This window comes from Gasterosteus aculeatus, chromosome 1, assembly GCF_964276395.1.
Source record: "Gasterosteus aculeatus chromosome 1, fGasAcu3.hap1.1, whole genome shotgun sequence".
Classification (NCBI taxonomy): Eukaryota; Metazoa; Chordata; class Actinopteri; order Perciformes; family Gasterosteidae; genus Gasterosteus; species Gasterosteus aculeatus.
The window spans coordinates 11,521,501-11,547,779 of record NC_135688.1 but is presented as its reverse complement, the minus strand read 5'-3'; the positions used below and the strand labels follow the sequence as shown (position 1 = coordinate 11,547,779).

At 41.1% G+C, this 26,279-nt stretch overlaps 2 protein-coding genes across 2 annotated transcripts; both read left to right on the top strand.

Moving 5' to 3' along the window:
* The first annotated feature begins 635 nt into the window (after positions 1-635).
* LOC120828904 (extracellular calcium-sensing receptor) lies at positions 636-3,814 on the top strand. Its single transcript, XM_040192582.2, has 6 exons — positions 636-739; positions 843-1,128; positions 1,256-2,080; positions 2,191-2,421; positions 2,512-2,635; positions 2,768-3,814. Exons 1-6 carry the CDS (start codon positions 636-638, stop codon positions 3,679-3,681), a joined length of 2,484 nt encoding a protein of 827 aa, XP_040048516.2. The 3' UTR covers positions 3,682-3,814.
* A 5,739-nt stretch (positions 3,815-9,553) lies between these two features.
* LOC120820653 (extracellular calcium-sensing receptor-like) lies at positions 9,554-13,115 on the top strand. Its single transcript, XM_040178707.2, has 10 exons — positions 9,554-9,627; positions 9,773-10,076; positions 10,182-10,268; positions 10,413-10,520; positions 10,643-10,809; positions 10,978-11,455; positions 11,567-11,797; positions 11,894-12,017; positions 12,120-12,592; positions 12,675-13,115. The coding sequence occupies exons 1-10, from the start codon at positions 9,569-9,571 to the stop codon at positions 13,113-13,115; spliced, it is 2,472 nt and encodes an 823-aa protein (XP_040034641.2). The 5' UTR covers positions 9,554-9,568.
* Positions 13,116-26,279: the final 13,164 nt, after the last annotated feature.

The following is a 26,279-nucleotide window of genomic DNA, read 5'->3' as shown; positions in this document are numbered from 1 at the left end:
AATAAAGGCTTTTTGTTAAATATGATCACGCATGACACAAGCCTATTTGGCTGCTTTTGCAGTTTTTTAAATGCATTAAACAAGTGCGATACCATCACCAAAGCCTACTATTCTATATTGAATATTCTCAGCTGTAGTGAATGAAATGCCTGGAAAATAAAAGTAATAATAAATCTTGACATCAAGTGTGTCACCAGAGTCCAAAATTAAATCAATTGAACGCAATTAAAAAGTTAACCCACAGGAACTCAGATGGTGGCTCATATCCGCGTGTGCTGGTTCCTGAAATAATTATTGCGAGTCATTATTGGTTATGCTAAAAGCAATGACGGGATACGTGGCAGTCCCTCTAATAGGCCCATCCAACTTTCCATCGTAGCAAAAGCACAGCCATTGGTGGACAGAAACATGATATTCACATAGGTTGCAGCCCTGTGGCTTTTAGATAGTCATAAATAAAAACCCTATAAAAGGCTGAGAGTTGAAGGATTGACGCTCTTGGCTTTGTGTTGTAAATATTGAGGTGAGCTACAATGCTGCTGACGGCGGACCTACTACTTATTTACCTTCTGGCAGTCAGTGGAGGGAAGCCTGTGTGTCAAACATACGGGACAAAAGAACAGTCTAAATTTTCTATGGAAGGAGACATCAACATTGGAGGCATTTTCTCCTTCCATCAGAATCCTGTCATTGTCAATCCAGCTCATCAGGTCAACCCAGGAACCATCCAGTGTGAAGGGTAAGAGGGATGGAAAGAATGTACCTGCATATCTAAGTACAACATGTGATGATTATTCATGTTTTATGTGAAAGTCAGTGTGTGTTTCACATCTTTGCTGTAGACTGGACGCAGGAGAGCTTCAATATGCCTTCACTATGATATTTGCCATAAGGGAGATCAACAACAGCTCAGATCTGCTGCCAGGAGTGACACTGGGTTACCGGATCTTTGACTCCTGCCCGAGTGTCCCTGTGTCCATCAGGGCATCACTGAACCTGATGAATAGGTATGAGAGTGGGGAAGGCAGTTGCAGCAAACTCTCAAACGTGCATGCTGTCATAGGAGAAACCACATCAACTTCGACAATAGGTATTGCCCGCACCCTGGGCCCCTTCAATATACCCGTGGTGAGTGTTAGGGGGGTGTTGGAAGTATTTTTTTGTTGTAGTAATAGTTAGATAATATGTGAAAATGTTCCTATGACATATTCCTCTGATTATCTTAATATTAGCCATTTCTCTGTTTGTGTTTCAGATCAGCCATTCAGCCACGTGTGCATGTCTTAGCAACAGAAGAGACTATCCCTCTTTCTTCAGAACCATACCTAGTGACATCCACCAGAGCAAAGCCCTAGCAAAGCTTATGAAACACTTTGGCTGGACCTGGGTAGGGGCTATCAGAACCAACAGTGACTATGGGAATGGTGGCATGGCCACTTTCCTGCAAGCAGCAGAAAGGGAAGGTGTGTGTGTTGAGTACTCACTGGCTATTTACAGGACTGATCCTAGGAAGTGGTTCCTAAAAGTGGTGGACATTATTAAGGAATCCACCTCTAAGGTAATAGTGGCATTTGCTGATGGCACCGACCTTGACATTCTGATTAAAGAGCTTCATGCTCAGAATGTGACAGGCCTCCAGTGGGTGGGCAGTGAGGGTTGGATCACTTACCGCTATATTGCCTCTCCAGTGAACTATGCTGTGGTACAGGGGGCGGTGGGCTTTTCAGCATTAAATGCTCACATCCCCGGACTGCAGGAGTTCCTCGCAGACAGCAAACCGTCCACTACAAAGGGAGACCACGGACTGGTGGAGTTGTGGGAAACGGTGTTCGGCTGCACACTGACTCCCCAAGAAGCGACCCGAGATCAGGGCTCGGTCGCCGGCTGCACTGGCGAGGAGTCTCTGTGGGACACAGACACACGCTTTACAGATGTGGCAGATGCAAGTTTGCTGAACAACGTTTACAAGGCCACGTACGCTGTCGCTCAAGCTTTGCACATGTTGTTTACCTGCAAAGACGGACAGGGGCCTTTTGAGAACAACACTTGTGCTGATTGGGAAAGTGCCCAACCATGGCAGGTAAACATAAACAATAAATAATAAAATAATTCTGCACCAAATTCAAACTACTGTATATGTTAGTCATCATGTAGATTAATAGCAACCTCTCTGTATCTGTATCGCTGCAGGTTCTGCATTACCTAACGCTGGTCAATTTCACCACTAAAATTGGTGAAAGGGTCTTCTTTGATGAGTTGGGCGACCCTGTGGCAAGTTATGCACTGGTAAACTGGCAGATGGATGAGACAAATGGCATCGTCTTTAAAACCATTGGGTTTTATGATGCCTCACAGCCTGAGGGGCGGCAGTTTAAGATGAGAACAGATGTGGGACCTATCTGGGCAGGTGGGAAACTTGAAGTAAGTAAATACCGCAAGCCTTATTCTGGGTTGTGAAGTCATCTTTAACTAATACAATTAACTAATAATAACTAATCATTTTCTATACAGGTACCAAGGTCTGTTTGCAGTGAGAGTTGTTTACCGGGCACCCGCCGGGCGTTTGTCAAGGGCAAGCCTATCTGCTGCTTCGATTGCATCACCTGTGCTGACGGGGAGTTCAGCAACACTACAAGTGAGACGGCAGGATTCCTAGCCTTTAGTGTAGCACTCGTCGTGTTTCTATTGGGTAAAATCCCTGCGAGCACTTTACTGGTCTATCTGAGAATGTATGTTCTGTACAGCCTAAAAATATTTATGCTTACAGATGCAGTGAAATGTGACAAATGCCTCCCCGAGTACAAGTCCAGCAAGGAGAGGAATAACTGTCACTTGAAATTGATTGAGTTCATCACCTACAGGGAATTGATGGGTATACTGTTGGTCACCTTTTCTGTCATTGGTGCCTGGCTGACAATGACTGTAGCCCTGATATTTTTTCACTACAGACACACTCCTATCGTCAGGGCCAACAACTCTGAGCTGAGCTTTCTGCTGCTCTTCTCCTTGACTCTGTGTTTCCTGTGTTCTCTGACCTTCATAGGACGGCCCACACAGTGGTCCTGCATGCTGCGACACACAGCATTCGGCATCACTTTTGTCCTCTGTATCTCTTGTGTTCTGGGGAAAACTCTAGTGGTGTTAATGGCCTTCAGGGCCACACTGCCAGGGAGTAACGTGATGAAATGGTTTGGGCCTGCACAGCAGAGACTCAGTGTTTTGTGTTTAACTTTCATTCAGGTTGTAATTTGTATTCTTTGGCTGACGATCAACCCTCCTTTCCCCTACAAAAACATGAACTACTATAAAGGAAAGATTATTCTTGAGTGTGCATTGGGATCCCCTGTGGCGTTCTGGGCTGTGTTAGGATACATTGGGCTTTTAGCCATGTTGTGTTTTGTTCTTGCTTTTTTGGCTAGAAAGTTACCTGATAATTTCAATGAAGCGAAATTCATCACCTTCAGCATGTTGATATTCTGGGCAGTCTGGATTGCATTCATCCCAGCGTATGTCAGCTCTCCGGGGAAGTTCACAGTGGCTGTGGAGATATTTGCTATTCTGGCTTCAAGTTATGGGATGCTGTTTTGTGTATTTTTGCCGAAGTGCTATATCATTTTATTAAAGCCTGAGAACAATACAAAGACGAATTTGTTGAATAGAGCGACCCGAATAGCCTTTTGATTTATATGTTAAATCTTAGCTGGAGATTTACTTTTTTTCCTGCCACTAATTCTTTTTACTATTATACTGTTATACTCATACTATACTAACTTATTAACTCCCTAATTTAAATGAAAATCAATGTATGGATACCCAAAAATATACTTTGATGGTGTACAAAAAAAATTAATAATAAAAAATGTGTCAATGTGACAATGGTCTATCAAGTAATGTGCTCAGAAAATAATAATTTAATTTTGCAACCTTTTCAACTGTTAACTGTACCGTAAATGTGTTCCAAAAATAAAGATTGAACCTCCATGTTCAACTTGTAAATGAACATCAATAATCTAAACAAATAATTGTGTATCTCATAACAAAAAATAAACAAAGATGATGCTATGATATGTGTAGTCTTTTATTTGTTGTTTGTGATCAGATATATGACACTTTATAGTAGTTTACATGACAGTAAATATTGCACACCCAGTAAACTACATAAAACATCCCTTAATGCAGAAACAGTTTAGAATAACTTCCTGATTAAATGTAAACATGTCATTCAGGAAAAACCACATATCTCACATTAAAGAACTAGGTCTACCATAATACTTTATCACAATATCTGTAATGTCCAACAGATGGAACTCAAAAACAGACTGAATTCATACATACAAAATATAACAGCAGCATGCTAACAAAAGCATATTACAGAAGTGTGCTGAAGGTTTATCTAAATCTAGTGAAGTACCCTTGAGGCTCATCATCTTGCAGCTTAAGCTGCTTTAATTCAATATAAAATCTATAATTCAATCATGAATATATACATATATTGCTTACTGTGTGTATGTACAGTGATCAGATATGGTCATAATATATGTTGAATATGGATAAAACCATATTCCATTTTTAGATATTTGTGTATCCAGGCGATAATCATCCTTATCAATAAATTAATTTTGGGCACAAATACTTTTTATTTCTGGCCATGTGACATTGTTATTTTTCATTGTTGATGATAGGCCTCGTTGGTCTTAAACCAAAGTAAAAAGTTGTTTGAGTGTTTTCCAACTGATTGTGAAACTTGTTCAACCCCTCCAGACGGTATGTCTTTTGGGTTGTGATTAAAATACATGTGGGGAAGTGCAAGTGCCTCAGGCCTGACTGATAACTGATAACTTTTCCACTCACAAGCGCGCTAATAAACTAATAAAAAAAATAACAATCTCCCCAAGGAGTTATAGTTTCTCCCGTCACACAACAGTTTCATCAGTGCTGTTGCATCATGATTCCCTTAAGAAGTCTACTGCAGAACTTGAGCCCTTTGTCTGTCAACACGTTTGGAACATTTGACCTTGGCTTGAAACTTCAACAGTGAATACAATAAATAAGGACATAACATTGAAGTGTAAATGCTTTGGATCTTCTAAATGTTGAAAAGTGAATGAATTCTTAATGTGTCAATGCGATCTATCTATCTATCTATCTATCTATCTATCTATCTATCTATCTATATATCTATCTATCTATCTATCTATCTATCTATCTATCTATCTATCTATCTATCTATCTATCTATCTATCTATCTATCTATCTATCTATCTATCTATCTATCTATCCATCTGTCTATCTATCTATTTATCGAATTACGTCAAGCTTGCTTAAACCCACTGAAAAAAGGAACAACATTTCAAATTTCTCATGTAAACAAATTTTTGTTGCCACAATGTGATTAATAAAAGTACACACACAAACCACCATGGGCTCAGGCTTTGCTTTGAGAAGTAAGGAGCAACGTGATAGCATGGAAAATGTTGCCATCTGGTGGTTACATTGTGCAGTTCTGAAACCCTGAAACAATGTTAGATATTGTTATTGTTATTATTAGTGGTAGTAGAAGTAGTAGTATTAGTAGCGGTTGTAATAGCGATAGTTGGAGTACTAGTATAACCAGGAAAAATAAAGAAAGGTTTAAAAGCACTTCACATCAAATAAACCAGATGTGTTTGTGGTCCCGGTGCTGACACAGTGAATACATTACTTGCTGTTACCAAGCTGAGAGACGGAGCAGGCCATTAAATGACTAATTCCTCTAAAATGTTACATCGAATTGTTGCTTAGCCACTACATTATAATTTAAACAATCATTTCATTTAAGAATCAAGAAAACCATGTTTGTTTGTTGTTTCCTGATTGCTTCAACATAATATATTTGTCAAATTGAGCCATAAATATTCCATCCTCTCCAAAATTAAACTAGTTTGTGTAGCTGGAAGTAAATAATTAATCTGTCCTAGTCTCGCCGATTAAACCGCGTGTTTTGAAGCAATTAAAACTTTTAATTAATTCATTTCCAACAGACCAGCTGGTGAGCTCTTGTTTGACGGCCTGGGGAGCCGATGTCATCAGTCTTGTTGGAAACAGTTGCTTGTCTTTGCTTGCCCTGTTGGCCCTCGGCTCCCCCACAATCCCCCAGAGTAAAAGGTAAATTGGCAGGTTCAGGACGACGCCATGAGACCATATTCACAATATACACAATAACAAGCTTGTTTCCCAGATGTGTTACAATTCATTGTTTTGTTTCATTTAGTTTTTTATCTACACTTTGATAAAAAACTATATGATACAAGTGTGCTTTATAACTATTTATTTTAGCGGATATCTTTTAAACCCGACTTTTATTTTGATATCTCTACCTCTACCTCTACCTAAAACTGAATTAATGATCGCCTCAATTTGCCATTCACGCTGCGATTACATGTTAAGCAAGCTTTTTTGGAGGAAAAGGGGATCTCTTGTAAGTGCTACAATGTGTGACAGTCAGTTTATAAAATATACCAATATTATGGTACTGGTTCTGACCGGGTTCTGGCTTGTTTGGGCCCCAATTGGGATGTGCTAGTCTCCAAGGCTGAAGGTGCAGGGATTTGACAGTTACAATAAAAGCTTGATTCTGCATTTTGAAACAGGGCTTGTCTCAAATATAGAGTATATTTGAATCCTGAAACAGTGAAAGTGATAATAGTTGACAATAAATACACCAAAGTTTCTTGATGGAGATTATTTAAACAAGATTTTCATGTCCTGACACAATTTAGTGAAACCTTGAAGCAGCTACATGAGACTCAATGAATTGTAATAGTAGAAGAGTAGAAATGTAATCCTATTTAAAGTCTGTTTTTACAGACATTAACCTTTTAACTATTTAACTATTGTCGACTGTGGGAGTTCATTCAATCAAACGTTCAGAAATGTCATTGTGTCCTTGATCAATACAATACGCAACAGGATGTAAGTATTGCGTTAAGTATTCGTGAAAGAAAGAGGGCACCTTGCATGTTGGCCACTTGGTTTGGGTAGTTGGAAGACTGGAAGATATTTCAGAGTTAAAGTTACATCTGTTCACATTCCTACTCTGCATACGTCTCCCTTCCCTCTGGCTTCTCAGAGTTGACTAGTTCACCCAGAGATGAAATCAATCCTACCACTCAATGATGTCACACTACCTTCTTCATCAGAAAACAAATCAAAAAACAAACTTGTCAGAAAGAACATATATCTACATGATAAAAACTACCTAACATCTTTCCACTCAGAAGGGGCAGAGGTGAGGTTTCTGCCCGATGGTTTTGGTATTGCTGGAACACCTGAACCGGTGTGAGCAATGCACAGGTCTTGGATCTCGAGACCCCTTGAATGAAATTTCCGTGGTCTAAATATAATCAATAAATCATGTATATATATGTATATATATGTATATTTATATATATATATAATAAATATAATTCAAGTTTTACTAAAATGCCATTCAAATGTATTTTGGCTCCTTACAAATAGCCATAAATGTTCTTCATTCAAACTTCAAAACATGTATCTCGTTGTGATCTCTGGTTGGGTCTTCTCCTTGGTTGGATTGGTTCGGTTTTGGTATTTGGTCTGCTTCAGGGATCTTAGGTTTTACTGATTTGCGCTGGCGGGAGCTGCAGCGGTTCATTGCCACCTGGTGGTTGTAGCGGAGCACGCACACCGACAAGCCATACATCATTCCATTCCCTTTTACCACACAGACCAGTGAAAATCCCCTAAAGCACAGCGGGGCCATTCATTATTTTTAATGGATATGCCTTCATGGCATGGGGCTCTTTTGTTATACATGCATACTCATTGGGATTAATGGTGTTCACTCTGTTTTTAAACATTCTGTGAAGAGAGTTATCTTATTTCCCATTTATATTATTACTGGTGTTCTTAAGTGTCAACTACATTTACAGTCCAAATATTAGGAAAATACATTCAGCTGCATTGTTGTACTTGTTTATAAAAGAAACATTCCCCCTTGAAATTAAGATTATTCACTATTTCATTTTATTGAGTTTCATTTGACTCCGTAATGGTATTATAAATAGAGTTGTGAAAAATGGCCACATATTCAAGATCAGAGACATTTTGTGACTTAGTGTCTTGCTCAAAGCAACACAGCAACTTGAAGAGGCATCAGGTTTCTCTTGTTGACTATTTGCATCTTTTTGTTCTTCTTTTTTTAATCATCTGTATTCCAAGACGTTTAAGGACTTAAACATCCTGTGATCAGGGGTTTTAATTACCTTGAATACCCCTGTGAGGACAGCTGATTTCAATTGCAGTGCCCCTGTTGTTCAGTTCTAATCAGCTTGTTTGCAGAAACAATGAAGCTGATCCCTTTCCCTTGAGAGCATAAAGCCTAAGTCTAAAATCTTACTTACAAGAAAAGGAAACAAGTGTATCATAATACTGAGCATTTTGTCTCTGTCCATCCTCCCAGCATCACACAGGGACATATTAAATAAATAATCAAACGTAAAATTATTTGACCTGAGGCAGCATGTAAAATGGTCTTTGATACACACTAAGTGCTGCTCTGTTTTTGAGCCTGCAGGGTTTGTTCTCTTAATGATGTGCACAACACAATAATGACTTTCCCTGTGGATATTTGTAAAGCAAGAAGAAAAAAATAAGTAATAATATGTTACATTATTACTACTAAATGTCTATTAATTAAACCGTATAGTAAAAACACTTATATCTTTCTTTCTATCAGAATGAAACACTTCATTTTGATATTACTTTGAAGTTTTCCTCTCAATAGGTTTGCTGTGTATCAAATTTGTGTCTGTGCATTTGTGTTTGAAAGGCATGTAACTCAGATCAGCAGCCCCTTGTGACACCAGTCTGCCATCTGCCTTCTCACATCATTGAAGGATGAGTTAGGCCTATTCGGGCGTGCTGTCGTTGCATGACACAGCTCGTGTCTTTCTCCATCATGGTCAAGTGCTCATTCCAGATCCGTGTTGTTGTTGTTGTTGTTGTAACTTACTTTGAAACTGGGGTTCTTTTTCCACTGACCAATGGCCCAAGGGAAATCAGGTCAGTTTGACAAGTGTGATATGAGGCTGGTAGCATTTATAGGCTACAGACTAAACCTTAAGATTGGATTGCCTGTCTACAGAGTGTGCATGTAGCGTCGGAGGTGTTGAACATAACCTTCAATATACAGGCTTAGGTCAAGGTTTTTGGCTACAAAATGGATTAAGCTTTAAAGAAAAGAAAGATTTTCCTATGTATGTGTGTTTTCCTTGTATCTGTTCTCTAAAATACAGCAGTTGAACTGATATGGATATTTACTTTTAAGTGTGTATGATGCCGGCTTGAAGAAAGGAGGATGTATTTGGGGATTAGATCAGTGGAGCTTAATCTTTCCAGGAGGAGGACAGAGCTAGTGCGTTTCAGTCTCCTATGGTGGGTGATTTTTCCCTACAACTCAAACCAAGACCAGAGCCAGCATTGCAAACCAATCCCAGGGTCTCTGGCACTGCCTGTGCTGGAGAAAAAGGGGGACATCATGTTGGGGGGACTCTTCTCCCTTCATGACATGGTGATGGAGCACAGTCTGTCCTTTACCTCTTCACCTCCCTCGGAACAGTGCACCAGGTGAGCTGCTCTTTAGCTTGTCTTGATTCATCTGCAACTTTTCTCATAATTGAATTGCTTCCAATATAATGGTGTCAGTTTTGTCTTTTTTTATAAGGGCTTCACACAAAAAATGATGATGATTTTAACATCACTGCTCTCTCAGATTTAACTTGCGGACTTTCCGTTGGATGCAAACTATGGTCTTTGCCGTAGAGGAGATCAACCGAGATGACAAACTCCTTCCCAACATCACACTGGGCTACAAGATTTATGATTCATGCAGCACACCCCATCAGGCACTGAAGGCTGCTATGGAGTTAGTGGGGCATGAGAGGAGTTCAGGCGTCAAGGGAGAGACACAGAGGGAAGGCGGCTGTCGGGGCACGGTCCCGGCGGTGATAGGAGACGGAGGCTCTACTCAGTCTCTCGTCGTGGCCCGCTTGCTGGGAGTGTTCCACGTGCCGCAGGTAAGACAGTCACAAAGACTGGAGAGGGCCAATAGTCTCACGCTCATAGTGGCTTTAACCTGTGGATCCTTGATAAGTCCTGATGTTATGATGTTTGACATTCAGGTTAGTTACTTCTCCAGCTGTGCCTGCCTGAGTGACAAAAAGGACTTTCCTGCTTTTTTAAGGACTATGCCCAGTGACTTCTTTCAGGTTAGAGGCAGCAGCCATCCAGAATATTACTTCTACACAAGCAATATTCATCTGTGGAATTATTTCAACCCCCCCTCCCCCCTCACCCCTCCTCTTCCCCCTCTCTCCTTGCGTCTCTCACCTTTGTCCTCTTTCTATCTGTAGGTAGATGCATTAGTACAACTCGTCAAGCATTTTGGCTGGACTTGGGTGGGTGTCATAGCAGGGGATGATGCTTATGGCCTTGGTGGGGCAAACATATTTGTCAATAAGGTGAGTCACGCACCCATAAATAAAGAATTTAACAAAAATAGTTTGGCATTAAGTAATTTGTATTGTACAACACATTGTGATAATACAATTAAGTTGTTCTCCATCCCTCTTGTTGCCCTTAGGTGGGAAAATTGGGTGTTTGTGTTGCCCTTCACGAGGTTATCCCTAAGAACCGAGCACAGACCACAATTTCATCAATTGTTTCCAAGATCCGCTCCTCTGGGGCTCGAGTGATTCTGGTGTTTGCTGTGCAACAAGATGCAGCCGCATTGTTTGGCGAAGCACTCAGGCATGAATTGTTCAGAATCTTCTACACCACTTTACTATTTAAAATGCAATACAAATTTGATATTGACTTTTGGTTTGTTGTCTTTTTACGGATACAGATTTAATGAGTTACAAGTTCAGATACATTTATAATGTCAAAGAATGACCTCTCCATATCATTTTAACTTAGAGCGGGGCTCACTGGGATACAGTGGCTGGCCAGTGAGGCTTGGAGCACAGCTGGCGTACTCTCCACTCCCAGAAAGCAACGCCACATTCTCCAGGGTTCGATGGGATTTGCCATTCGGAGAGCACACATTCCCGGATTGCAAGACTTTCTCCTTCGCCTGCATCCCTCAAGCCGCAATGCCCCTACAGATCCCTTCCTGATACCCTTCTGGGAAGAAGTGTTTCAATGCAGCCTGGCAGCGCGGGCTGAAGGTCAGGAACAGACAATTGAGGGTAAACCTCCATGCTCTGGAACAGAAGAGCTGAGGAGTGTGAGGAATATCTATTCAGATGTGTCACAACTAAGGATTTCCTACAATGTCTATAAGGCGGTGTATGCCTTTGTTCATGCGCTTAAGGCAATGAGATTCTGCGTGAAAGGAAACGGACCATTTCCTCTGCAGGCCTGTGCAGATCCAGATCACATAGAGCCGTGGCAGGTACGATACTAAATGTTCACTAATTCACTCCAGTCAACACAAAAGTAAGCGATGCTCAAATATTATTTTTATATATTGCTGAACAAGATTGAATGTACTTTATTCCATAAGTTGCTTCATTACATCAAATCTGTGAAATACTTGAACTCCTTTGGCGATGAAACCAAGTTTGATGAGAACGGTGACCCTGCGGCCATGTATGACCTGGTGAACTGGCAGCTGAGACAAGATGGAGAAATGGAGTTTGTTACTATCGGCAAATTTGACGAGATGACCGCAGGTGGAAAGCAAGAACTTCAGATCCAGGAACACATGATTGTATGGAATGGCAACCAAACCGAAGTACGGATCTCAATAGAACAAAATAATGTAATTATTATTATTTCCATTGCATCTCGTGTCTTTTTGTTATTTAACTGTGTACTGTCCTTTGTCTAGATTCCCTTGTCAGTATGCAGCAGCATTTGTCCCCCAGGTACCCGTCAGGCAATCAGACCAAACTTCCCTATTTGCTGCTATGATTGTGTTGTTTGCACAGCTGGCTGGATAAGCAATCAGACTGGTAAGCAAAGCCACTTGTCTACATTGTGTCTGAAAATCGAACCTATGGTTGCAGTGGTAGAGCCACAATACAACATCTAAAGTCTTCTTTTCTGTCCTCCAGATGCTATAGAATGTGTGGAGTGCCTCCCAGAGTTCTGGTCCAATGTTGAGAGGACAGCCTGTATTCCCAAACAAGTAGAGTTCCTCTCCTATAACAGCACAATAGGCATCACCCTGATGGCTATTTCCATCACTGGCTCCCTCTGCACTTGTGCTGTGGCCTTCGTATTCTCTTTTCACAGAGTCACTCCTATCGTCAGGGCCAACAACTCTGAGCTGAGCTTCCTGGTGCTCTTCTCCTTGACTCTGTGTTTCCTGTGTTCTCTGTCATTCATTGGCCAGCCCTCGGAGTGGTCCTGCATGCTGCGCCACACAGCATTTGGAATTACCTCTGTGCTCTGTATATCTTGTATCCTGGGGAAAACTATAGTGGTGCTGATGGCCTTCAAGGCCACACTTCCAAACAGTAATTTAATCAAATGGTTTGGGCCTGCAAAACAAAAGGCAATCATTGCCTTTTGTACACTGATCCAGGTAAGGATTTCTGACTCATAATGAATCTCGGCCAGCGCTTTTTCCTAAACATCGGTGTAAGACACGTCTCTGTTTTTTGCAGGTAATAATCTGCACAGTGTGGCTGGTTGTTGCTCCCCCCACTCCACGCCAAGTAATGGCCCACAAGAGCGCTGTCGTCATTTTCTTGTGTGACAAAGGTTCACTTATAGCCTTCTCTCTAGTCCTGGGTTACATTGGCCTGCTGGCCTGCATCTGCCTGGTATTGGCCTTCCTGGCAAGGAAACTACCGGACAATTTCAACGAGGCCAGACTCATCACTTTCAGCATGCTCATTTTTTGTGCAGTGTGGATAGCTTTTGTTCCTGCTTACATCAGCTCACCCGGAAAGTACTCCACAGTCACGGAGGTGTTTGCTATCTTGGCCTCCAGTTACGGACTGCTGGGTTGCATCTTTGCCCCAAAGTGCTACATGATCCTGATGAAGCCAGAAAAGAACACATGGAAACACCTGATGTCGAAAGCTGCCGCCGGAAAATTCTAGGAGAACATCTTTATTCCATACAATATATATACAGTATAAAGAGTCAAAGTTTTAGCATCTAGTCCTTGAATAGTGACAGTTAGGTTTCACCACTAGAGGACAGTAGCGTGTTGTTAAAAGTCCCTTCTGCTGTTGTTTAACCTGACCAATCACTTCCCCAAATGTCTTTGTACATTTTGCCATATAACATTTTAGTTACTATTATCTAATAATGATTACCACTAGTTAAAGATCTTTCTTAACCATATGAATACATTTTGTCGGTGGTGTGAAAATAACAAACTGTTTAGTCACAGAAACAATATGAAAGACAAAAGAGCATTGGCATAATATGGTGTTATCTTATGAAAAGGCCTGTAGTCTTTAACTGCCCGTAATTCAAGACCGAGTTTTTATTTTTCCAACTACATAAAAATGTCATGGACAGCTCGTTGTGAATGTAAATAGGATTCGACAGCATTGTCCATACGGATTTGACCTGAGATGGAATGATGAGGCCTTTGTGTCTGAGGTATGCTGTGTGGAAATCCCAGCCATCAGTGGTTAATTTGAACCCTCATACTTCGGAGGCCTTTACATATAAACACCACGCTTGGCTGCTCCCTGCAAAAACAAACTAAAACGTCAGACATTTTTCCGTCTCTCTACATCTGCTTCCAAGCTTACCTTGATTATCCACCACTAATTGATCGGTATTATTCTATTTTCATTTACTTCCTATTGTTACTCTTCTTAACCTTCACATTATTTCGTTCTTTATATTGTATCATTCATGTCAATGTGAGACAGTGGAGCTTCCTTATTGCTTTATTACAGCATGTGGATGCTGGTGTTGTGTTTCCTTGGGAGCCTTTAGGGGAATCATTGTGGCAAAGTGGGGTTCTGGAGGTATTCAAAGTAGCAAAGCTGGGCTTTCAGAACACAACAGCAGAGGAGTGGCTGGATTTGTTTCATTCGTGTTCGTCCTATTGTCTGGCGGGCTAGTTATAAATAGACAGACCAGATATAATTTTATACGCAGACATGTCAAACTCAAGTTGACCCTAATGCCATAGACTGACTGCAACAACCAGCAGTAAATAAAACTACATAGAAATAACCTCAATTCAACTGAGGCTGTTTCATAACTAAATCATAGAAACATTTAACATTTAGAAATAGACTGTGGTCTCTGAGTTTCTAAGTAATCAAGCTTGGGACCTGCTCAGTTTTGCACTTTTCCTCCTTACCTCATTTCTGCCTTATCCTTACCTCATTTGTATTTTTATTTCATGTCCATTTATGTATGTAAATATTGTATTTTTAAAATTGGTCAGCTTTCCAGAAAAGGTAAGGACAAGAATTTCAATACACAGGGCGTGTGTAACTGACAATAAAAAATCTTTGAATCTTTGAAAATACTACAACACAAGCATGCAAAATGAGTGAGTGTAACAAATGCTTAATTACAGTCCTTCCTCCACCACGTCCCCCTAACACAGTTCTGCACAATTCTCTACTGTTTTCATTTTTCATTTGTATTTCTACAATCCGATGGTTCTAGAATGAATATTTTATGATGTGCAAATCCTCAATAATGCTTTTCCCTGTGGTACCACAGGCATCAGCAGCTCTGTATTTTTCTTTTGTTTCCTTTCATGTTTCTACCGTGTTTTGCACAAACAAAACACGCTGTTAGATTACTTATTTTCTCCTTATCTCCGTGGTGTGTCCTCCCAGTAAAAAGTGCAAGCTGCAGAAAGTGAAGAAGTAACTGTCTGCTTTCGGAAGCGGGTTCTGAGGAGCTGCAGGTCAAGGCCTCAGCTTTAGGCGGTAAAACCAGCGGCTTCCCTCTGCAGAGTCCAAGATGTTGTCTTTATGAGAGGGGCCGCTTTTGACAAAACCCACTATCGGCTAACAGAAGAATGCATTCTGTGTCAGTCCGATTGACCTCATGTGGCTCCCCAGGTACTGCACAGGCGCGCCCTGTGCTGGAAGCAGGAGCGGAGCCTCTTCCTCACAGCTGTGGAGAACACCTGGATCTACCCACGTCGGCGGGAAGCAGCGCAAAGGTACTTGCAGGAACTTCTCAGGGTGCCTCAGTGTGCAAGGACGAGCTCTCAAACTGCCCGAGCGACAGCCGTCGCTGCCTCAAGCAACGCTTCCTGTTCAAGTGTCAGCTGGACGTGATGCTCACGGAGAGCGATGTGTTGATTGAGACGCACCGGGCCGAAGGTCAGAGTAAAGACCTAATAAACAGTTACACACTGTACGTACCTAAAGAACACGTTTTTAAGAGCCTGTTGCAAAGCCCTGAATCCTCACAAATTTTACCTTCAGTTTCATTATTTATTTGTAATATATCGGTTACAATGGTAATAATAACAAATTAATATTGGCTTCTTACTTAAACTGTAAGTCAGCTCCCTCAGTTGCTGAACCCTTCCGCCTTCACCACGATGAAGATGATTTTTGTGTGTGTGTGGGGGGGGGGGATCTGAAAAACAACTTAACTCGAATTAGGACCAGACTAGTTACCATTGTTTTCTCACATTGCAATTAACTACCAAATGAATGTTATAGTTCTGGCAAAAAACGGAAGTTACATTGGGACTTGTTGTAAGCTAAGTGGAGTACGAGGAAGTAAGGACTCATGTGATGCTGTGGCGGGCCGTGCATTTTCAACCTGGGCCTTCTGTTCACTTTGACAAGTGAGTCATGGCTACATGAAGCGCAACAGAAACAAACCGTCTCTCCAAACGTTTTTGAGAGCACGTGGCTTGCAAGTGTCCTGCTGTCCTTCGATGATGTCATTTAGCGACGCCTAGAGACTTTTCAGACAGCTAATAGCAGCTTTCCTTGCTGAGTAGTTGGCAACCTGACTAATCAGCAGATAGCAGTAACCCGTCGTTTTGAATGCGTCTGCCCTTTTGCTGTGGAAAGCCTGATTTGTAATTTGTTCAATCGATCCAGTAATTGCTTAAAAAACAGCGATGCTTGTTGCCACACGCAGCAGCGCTCTCTGCTCGCTTTGTGAAGCGGGGGAATCTGCAGAGGAGAGGCAGGTATACAGTGGGCTGGTGTCTGAGTATTTGGTCTTTATGTTTCTAGTTTATTGTAGAAAGACCCTAAAAGAGGGTTTATCATCAAAAAACCTTCACCAAGGACTTAAACATAGAGAAATATGCGTTATTATGCTACGACTTTACTGGTCTGGCCCACTTGAGAAATTAGTTTGACACTGCTTCTTTAAACTTTATTTTTGTGCAGCCTTTGTGGTTTGATGTGTTTTGGAAAAAGTAAAAAGTGTTATATATTCAGTTTTGACAAACGAGTTGGTGGAGTTGTTCAGCAACTATTCCCTTAGGTGCCTTTTAGTACAGGCTTTTGACCCTCCTCTTGACTTCTACTTAACAACCATAGTCCAATTTCATCCTCCCACCTAATGAAGGGTTCACAACTAACACCAGCAATTCAGGAGGAAAATCACAAAGCAGCAAATAACCCTCCTTGTCCGTCCCTCTGACAAGCGGCACTTTTGTGAGTTTTCAAGGTAAACTAGCAAAGGAACACAGATGTGATATATCTGGCCTGGGTTGGTAATGCATTTGTTATAACCACACAAAAACAATGTATTCATTATTACAAGAGGAACGTCTCCAAATTTTGATGAATATAAATAAAGATAAAGGTTTTCATAACATGAGACAAAATACAAATGACTAGATATTGACTTGATTGAATGCCTTCAAAGTCCCCCGACAAAGAGTTTTAAAAGTTCGCCACTGATTAATTTTTTGATACAAACAGTCAAGTACAGACGTTGGTGATGAGTTTACAAATCAGTGAATTGACCTCTTTTCATGATGAAGGACTCTCTTTCACTATAATCTTGGCATTTTTCCTTCTTGAAAACCATCCTGTTAAGGTAGATTTTTCGCCAACATTCTTTAACCTATGTAGTGAAAACCGGTATCACAGACAAGTTGGACACCATAGAAACTGCAGCATAAACTAATCCCACAACTCTCTCCCACAATGGCACCATTCACTGTGGCCCATGTGGCTGTCTACATTAAATAGCACAGCAAATAATGTGAAAATCTTAAAATCATCATGAAATTGATACAACGTTCAACTCTTGAATGCATGTACACTCAAAAATAGGAATATTTACCAACCTGTGATTGGAAATAGCAGTGTGGTGACTTTATATGCAACGACCTTTCCTGTGTGCTTACCTAAATAAAGATAAATGACAGGGGTGTCAGTTTTTGAAACAATTCTACAGATTTTTTCACATTTTATGTTAAGTTAACTGCTTTCAACCCTCAACATTCAGCATGGGGTTGGACATTTCGTTTTTGAATGTTGATCTTAATTATTCAGGAGGCTGTAACATCATCACACAATGATGATCTCAGCATGAATAAACTACAATTTTATCTCCAACATGTATCATGACATCCTCCTAACCAAAGGTGTGTCAGTAGTAAATGGAAGTGGCAAACTACGGCAGCTGTCAAAGCTGACCCAGAACATTAGACAATGGAGAGAATGATTCACATGGAGCAATAGCGACAAAGGACATTTTTTTTTATCAGAGGTGAGCCCTCTGTGGTCCCCAGAGTGGAGCAAATGGGATGGACCAACAGGTTGGTTAGTTCAAACACGCTCTTTTAGCCGAGGTCAAGGCAAGGTACTTTTCGTTTAAGCTGCGGCTGGAGCCAAACACGTCGCAATGCAGAGGTCCTCACTAGTGGCAGTGGACTGGACATTGTGCAGAACCGCAGCAAGTACCTCACCGATAAAACCAAATAGACTTGTCCTATTATCACTCAAACAAACACAGACAACAATATGCTATTTAATAGATTGAATAAGGTCAATAAGAAACAAAAGATAGCTTGGCAGGCTCTTGTGGGGTGCGGACGACTGGATGGTGCCACTACAACCCACCACCCACAAAAAGACAGAGACGGTAGAGGACGATGGAGAAAGCTTTTTGCATTGGAAGTAAAACAAACAGAAAAACTGTGCAGAGGCATTTCCTCCCTGTGTCAAACAAGTGTATTCAAATAAATTCATTTTATTTTGTGTAGCCTAAAATTTGCAAATTTGCAGTCTGTACACATGCCACATGCTCTGCCCCGAAACCCTCACATCGGCACAGTAAAAACACCCCCAAAAAAAACTTCAGAGGAGGGATCTCGCTAACCCAGGGGTGTCAAACTCATTTTGGGCCAGATACTTCCCACTTTGATCTCAACTGGACCAGACCATTAAAAATCATAGGGGGGACCAGGGGCGGGCGCTGCTGTCTGGAGTAACGTCCCCACACCTTTTCAGCTCCCCAGCTTTTTCACTTAACTTTTCAATCCCCCAATAATAATACGGAACAATATCGCTGCATACCTGGAGCCTCTCTCACTGGCAGGTGATCTACCGGCAGTGCGTTAGTGAACGACCGTGTCCCCCTGGTCTAACGCATGCGCTCACTCACAGAGCCCAACCCCCAGTGGACTTTTAAGGAATAGCAGCTGGTTTTATAGAAATGCAATTTATGTATTTTTGTAATTCTCACAATAGTAAATTCATCCGCAGGAACAACCAGAGAGCCGGCGCTTCACTGCGCGGACATCCTCCGACTGGAGACAATTTGAATATGGCAAATTGTTCCCAGAATGAAGAGGATTACTTGAAAAGGGAAGTTAGTAACCTCAATGCCTACATTGTAACTCTTACAATGAACATGGGTTTGTCTCTGAAGCTCTCAGAGACAGCGGGAGAACCCTCTGTCAAAAGTGCTGAACTCACGGTCAACAACCAGACCAACGTTTCTCTACAAGAGGAACTGCACAAGCAGCAAGTCAAAAACCACCAGTTGGAAGCAGAACACACACTGCTGAATATTGAGACAGAGGCTCTGGATGGGACTGGAGAACCAGCGTTTATCTCTGAAGCTCACCGAGACCAGAGAACAACTTTCTGTTAAAAGTGCTGAACTCTCGGTCAACAACGAGACCTTTGCAACAGTTGGAAGCGGAACACAAACTGCTGAAGATCGAGACAGAGGCTCTGGCTGCTTTACAAAAGAGTCAAGAAAAGACCCACCACGAGGTGGTCACTGAGTTGTGCCTGATCCGACAGATGGAGGATACCATCGCAAAAGGTAATCAGATCCTTATCACCAGGATCCAAGATTTAGAGGATGACAAAACACTCCTTGAGAACATCTTCCTCGACTTCATTTTTGGGAGACGGATGCAAGATCCGCAGACGGAGCTGGACGAAATGAGGCGCAAGATGCAGGACAAGGAGACAAAGAAATTGAAGAGAGAATAGTAGAAAAAGGAGACCATCCAGGACGTCAACATCAACATATGTCACCGCCTGTAAGAACACCTTCCTTTATCTCCCACTACATCCTACCTGATCCATCTACCCCCGCTCATCTTCCACCTGCGCACCACAGCGCTAAAGCCCTCCCCACCCCGCCCCCACCCCCTTCACAGCGCTGAAGACCCCCCCCCCTCCACTCCCTTACCCCCTGCGCTAAAGACCCCTACGCCCTGCCCCCACCCCACCCTGCACTTCACAGCGCTGAAGACTGTTGTGGGTGCATATGCACCAAACAGCATCTCAGAATATTCAGCCTTTTTGGAGACCCTGAATGGAGTCCTGCATGTTACTCCAGTAGCGGACTCCATAGTCCTACTGGGAGACTTCAATGCCCACGTGGGCGACGATGGAGATAGCGGGAGAGGCTTGATTGGGAAGGAATGGCCTCCCTGATCTGAACCCGAGTGGTTGTTTGTTATTGGACTTCTGTGCCTGTCAGGGATTGTCCATAACAAACACCATGTTAAAACATAAGGATGTTCATAAGTGTGCGTGGTACCAGAACACCCTAGGCCAAAGATCAATGATCGATTTTGTAATCGTATCGTCTGATCTGAGGCCGCATGTTTTGGACACTTGGGTAAAGAGAGGGGCAGAGCTGTCAACTGATCACCATCTGGTGTTGAGCTTGAATGGTTAGATGGTTCTACATGTTAGATGGTTCTACATGTTAAAGGTTCTTAAGAAGGTGATGGTTCTTTGTAGAACAAGACTGCCTTCTAAACAACCATTTAAGAACCTTTTTTTCTGTGTGTGGATATACAGAGGAACGTAGTGATAGCTAAATGAGAAACAAGCTGTAATGGAAACATAACACCTAAGTGCACTGACTAATATACGCAGCGTTTTGACATGTTTTTTTTTGTCATCTCAGTCGAACAAATTCTGTGTGCACTCAAACTCTATCTTTTTGTTGTGTTTCATTTTAGTATGAAAGGGGTTTAATAATTGATTTTGAAGACAAGAGGAGCAAGCATAATGGTCAAAGAGAAAAGATAGAGACCCAGACAGAAAACTTCAAGAAGAGAATAAAGACAGATGTTAATGTAATAATGTATTTGAAATATATTGCAACAAGATGCACATAATACACAGAATAATCATTATGTTTTCAACCCAGTTATCCTCAGCATATCAAACTTAACACGCATATCATCGCCAACATGCATTGCCAAATGAGTTTCCTGCCCAGTCGCTATAGCAATAGGTGCTGTCAGAGCAGTGCTCTCTGCTTGGCGAGCATCAGCTGCCAGATAGCCAAAGGTGAAGTTGGGCAGAAGGTCTGTGTTATTGTTCTTTTCTCTAGTGAGATGATCATAGCCTGAAGCTTACCGATAGGCTACCAGGTGCGAACTCTAGCAGGTGAAACACAGGAAAATTATGGCAAGAAAGATCTGAAACAAGGCACAAAATAAGCCAGAAATACCAAATATTGTAATGAGAGAAATTGTGACATTTATATTTAGATCTCTTTATATTTTTGTTCTTGATTTAACAGATTTTAATCTAACAATCGATCAACAAATAGAGTGATTCTGTTTGCTCATAACACAAACAGAACCTGATAACAGGCATGGATATCTACTCGAAGCAGCAGAAGCTGCATGTTATTTAATGTAGCTCCAAACAAAGGAAGAGTACAGAGCATTTGATATACAGAAAATCACTACCACGCGGTAGGGGAATTAGACCAGATCTTAGTGGGTGGAGGAAACTAGTTTGTTATTCAGGGACAGAATGAGTCCCCCAAGCTGACACAGTAACGGAGCAAAATCCAGTTGTGTTCATTCATATCGCCGTGGAAAGCAGTTTCATAATAGACGATGCATTGTACTCACTTTCCCTCATCTTGATATCGAATCGTTGCCTTTGTTGTTACATTAAAAAAAAAAAAAATGTGATTACACCAAATACCTGGGAACATTTTTGGTATTTGATAGCCATCCCCAACTCCACTTTTAACAACAATAATCATGCAATCAATTTGACCCCCTTTCTCTCGAACATCACTAATGATAGGTTGTATGCAAGTATGCCGAGATGCACAATTAGCTGAGGATTAATTGGAGTGGCCTATTAAATAGGAGATGGGCTAGAGAGAGAAAAAGAGCTGTCATTTTCAGGAGCAGGCACTATCAATGAGAAGTGCTCATCCAATTACAACATGAGTGCCCCTCTCTTTTCCACTCCCGTCCTCCCATTCTTCCTGTGTTCTCCACGTTCTAGACCACCTGATCTCTCTCGTCCTCCGCTCTGCTCCTTCAGAGTTAGTTGCTTTCTCAAGTCCCTCCAGTAATTACTGCTTCCCCTCCTCTCATCTTTTCTCAACTGATCTATAGCCTTTAAAGAGATTTCCGATCAGGACTTCATATTCATCCAATAGACAATAAATTGGTACAGTTATAATCCAAATCTTGGGACAAATAGGCACATTTCTTCAAATGTCAAGATGTTTTAAAGCTTCTGCTTGGATCGGTAAGGACAGCATCTAGCTAGAAATGTATAAACGCTCTCAAAATTCTGTTTTATGAAAGGTTTAGGTAGACTGCTGTTGATGCAGATGCTGTTCATTAAAACAACTTGTATTTGTATTCCTGTGGCTTTGACGTTGACCCATCGTATTAGACTCACTGAAGAACAACCAGTGTGCCCCCAGAGACAAAGTTGTCCACCTCTCCTGCAACAGAGGCTCTATAATCCTGAAAGAGGAACACAGGGCAGCGCACAGCTGGGACATGGTCCATTTTTTTCTATTCTGCCCGTTTCGTCCATCAAACTTGCCGTTATGCTGATGGATTGTCAGCTGCACAGCAGTTGTTTATTTTGTTTTCATTTTTCCTTGGGTAACTTATTCGTTCTTCTTTGATTGACGTGAAACTAGACATGTCTAGACATATGTTCCTTCGAGATTCCTTTGTATTTGTGTATTTGAGTGAAATTTTGACACCTGGGTGAGTTGCTGGGAGATCTGGCACAGCCATTTTGTCTCCCTCAGGCTGATTGTAATGAATTTGGAACTACTTAAATTCATCCAGCACCATTTAAAGGTCAAAAAAACATTGCCTTGGTGAAAACGGTTGCTAAATGTCAACATGTCAGCATTTTTTGAGCAAGTTAGCGTGCTGAAACTGCTCATTTTTCAAAGCTTAGACAGACTGCAGCTCCAGATTGTGTATTTGTTTTACTAATGGATTTTCATTCCCTTTCTTTGGCAGAAAAGAGGTGCATAGAGAAGTTAAGTTTTGCGCAGAAAGCTAATCTCTCCTCCTATGGGGATAAAGCAACAAAATATCATATCTATGGTTAGATATTAATGTTTTGTAGATGTGACCTGCTATTTTAGCAGTTTTGGAAATGCTCAAAGTGAGCAATGAATTGCAATGAATATATGGGGTAAAGAGTTTATTTTGACCAACATGTTGAATAATTAACTTTTATCTTACTAGCACCATTTTTTTGGACCAATGTTGGATGTGATATGTTTCAGTTTTTGTTTGTTGAGGCTACTGCGCTTCACCAAGCAGAACCTTTCAGAGATGAAGTACAAAAAAAATCTGTGTATTCATGTCACACTGCTGGCCATCAAACCTACTGGGTGTAGGTTGCCTTTGCCTTTGCCGTTGCCATGGACACGGCAGAGTATTTTTTTTTTTGAGGAATCCAAAACTCTCATAGGAGAGAAAAACAATGGAGAGATAATTAGGTGGGGAGCGGCACTTTGGTAAACAGTTTTGATTGTTATGTGCAGAGATGCCCTTGGTAGAGACGTTGCTCATAATTTGTTTAATCAGATGTAAGCACTTATTGAACGGATTTCCTTTTAGCACACTACAGAACTCAAGATTAAACTAAACTCAAAACACACTTCTACCGACTATACCTTGAAAAGGTGGCAATTTAGTAGCACCTAAGATGACACCTACTTGTATCCCTTTGTAGTTTGGCTTTCTTGAAGAACTTTCTTGATACTTGTTGTTCCCAAAATGTAATGTATTGTAAAAGTAATGTAGTTTAAGTTTTAAACCTAAGCGTCATACTTTCAGCTCGAAGAAACTTACATTTTGCCCGACAAGTTAAAACCTGCCATTACAACTGAGCATTCAAATCTGTAATAGTAGCGTGGTTTGCTTTAAAGAGCACTTTTAAGTCTCTTGTAATAACAGATAATTAGATTGTCTGGTCTTTTTACTGCTGGTTGTGTCACAACCACGTCTCAGTTAGCAGGAGGTGTAAGCTGTATAAACCTGCACTGGCCAAATAATCACGTATACTTGAACATGTGCACCAGATGCAAACATCAGGGGGAGAGCGTAATGACGTTGAGATGGAAACTTTCTAAACCACAGCAATGCGACAGCGTTAGCAGAAACACATGTGAACCTAAACCTGCCCACGTATCTTCATGCAGGAAAACATGAATCAACACATACAACGCCTCCCACTCATACACACGACTTCTAGTCATCATGACGCATAATAAATAATGCTAGAATCAACCACAACAAAAGAGTGCCTGTTGTTAAGCATCAGAGTCATAGCGATCAGGCAGTCACAGTCACAACGCTCAGCAAAGTTTACAATAGCAAAACAAGACTTCGCTGAGAGTGTTGGGTGAGTGTGGCTTGAATGAGTGTTTGAGCATGAGGTGTGTGTAATCAGTGCAGTGCCATGCAGGTGTGTGTTGTAATCAATCCAGGGAGATGCATGATGGGAAATAATGTAGTGAAACGTCAATATTCAGGCGAAGGTTACGGAGTCTGTGTTTGTGACAGTGCCGCTCCCTGCCCTACGTCAAGACACACACCGCTCCATTCTTGCGCACTCTCAGCTTTAATTTAGTGTCATCGGCGGGAAAACAGATCATTATGTGCCATGAGGTGAAAAATGTTTTTCAGGTGTGGCACATTAATGCCGTCTCCACTATTTACATTTATGCTGATTGCCATTCGGATTGCTTGGACAATGGAAAACATATGATCGGGTGAATATTCCATTCTGAGATATTTCAGACAGACTAAATAAAAAGAAAATAAATGGTAGTCTATATTAGCAAATTGCATGTTCTTAAATATTTAAATAATATACATTTAATAAAATATGGGCTATGAGAATAGCATTGTTTCTTTCATATTCTAATAGTTAGCATTATTGGGAAGAGATATAGCGTTGTGGTAATAATGGTGCTTTTAGATGTACGTAGCCTTGTATCAACTCAGCCTCTCGGCAGGTGGATAAAAAGCACAGGTGAGTTGAGGAGGCGGCCAGGTTTCCCTTTGTTCTAAACTTGTTGGGACTACAAAAAGGACTCGGCATGTGTATGTGATGCTCTTCACTGACTCATTAGAAATTCTCAAGTTGGTTATAACTGAGTTTTAGGCCAGATCCAACCGTGCTTCAAAGAGATGGCCAAAAGCCACAATTTGAGTAATGTCATGTTTTTGTGTAACTACTCCACAGCTACATTTTTATTGCAGCCAGTCCAGATAATATATGTTTCAAGTACTTTAGATAATTGTGGATGACACATCCATCACTGTCTTAGAAAATATTTTATTCCCAACATCTGGGTCTGTGTGTCTCGCTTTGACATTCTTTGAGAGTGACTTGTCCGCTGTAGCTGTGTATCAACCGTGCGTAACGATATAAAATACCATTGAACGTCTTTGCTTGAGGATTATTAAGCCTAACACAAGCATTGAAGTGGAAAGCTAAACGAAGACTGGTACTCCATAGAGTACTGCGTGTCAATCAAAGAAATTACATTTGCCGATTTTCTTTTCCACAGAAAATGTGCTGAACCAATTAAGAGCTGTCACCTTCATGCCAGACCAAAACTAAAAGCAGTTGATCAGGCCTGCATTAGTCTACAGTGTCACTGACTGCGATGAGATGTAAAAGTAATGAAACTGATCTTTCACCTGTCTGCATGTAACAAAGGATCAATTGTTACTTTAATGGCTGGTAACTGTTCAATACCTGTAATCAAGATTACATTTCTAGACAAATGTGCTTAATAGATTAAAGCTTAAAAAAATTAAGATTTTGTAAACTGAATTTGAAGGATTAATGCTGCTTTTGTGGGGGATACGTTGACTAGGAAAAGGTCATTGCATTGCTGTAGTCTAGTAAAAACCTGAAGAGAAAAGCACAAATCGTTCCGGATTGCTAAATTATGAATGCTGTCAGTGAGCCGGCAGTACTTGTGTTTTGCGTTGCATTAATAAAATGCATCTCGACCTGTGAAAAGATGAAACATTCAATGCAGAAATCAACAGATGGCTTATACTTGTCATCGGGAAGGGACACGATTCTATGCATTGCAAAGAAAAGATCCGATGCTGGCTTTAAGTAAAGCTTGGTGCTACTGTTGAGTCCGCGACTACAGGCTCAGCTGAACGACCAAGATATGTTGAAGAACCACAGGATGTCACTGTTTAACATTAATTAGCGAGCCTGTGACTGGTGAAACAGGAGATATAAAGTGTGTGTTCTGGGATATCAGGAGAAACCTGTCTTTTCTTTTTCACTCCCAACTGATTTTGCCAAAGGTCATCATCACTTATATTTTGATTCCGCATTAGTTGACATTTTAAGCTCGCTGTGTTACCTGAAGTTACATCAACATTTGCCATGCAGGTTATGTCACACACAAGAGCAGAATATAACTCTGATTTCAAAAACATAAATTCTTAACACGATTTAAAAAAGACACATGAAAAGGTGTCAACGTTTGCTGCCTGTGCTCTCACTAAGTAAATGCAAGATTTTTTTCAGGAGAAGTCC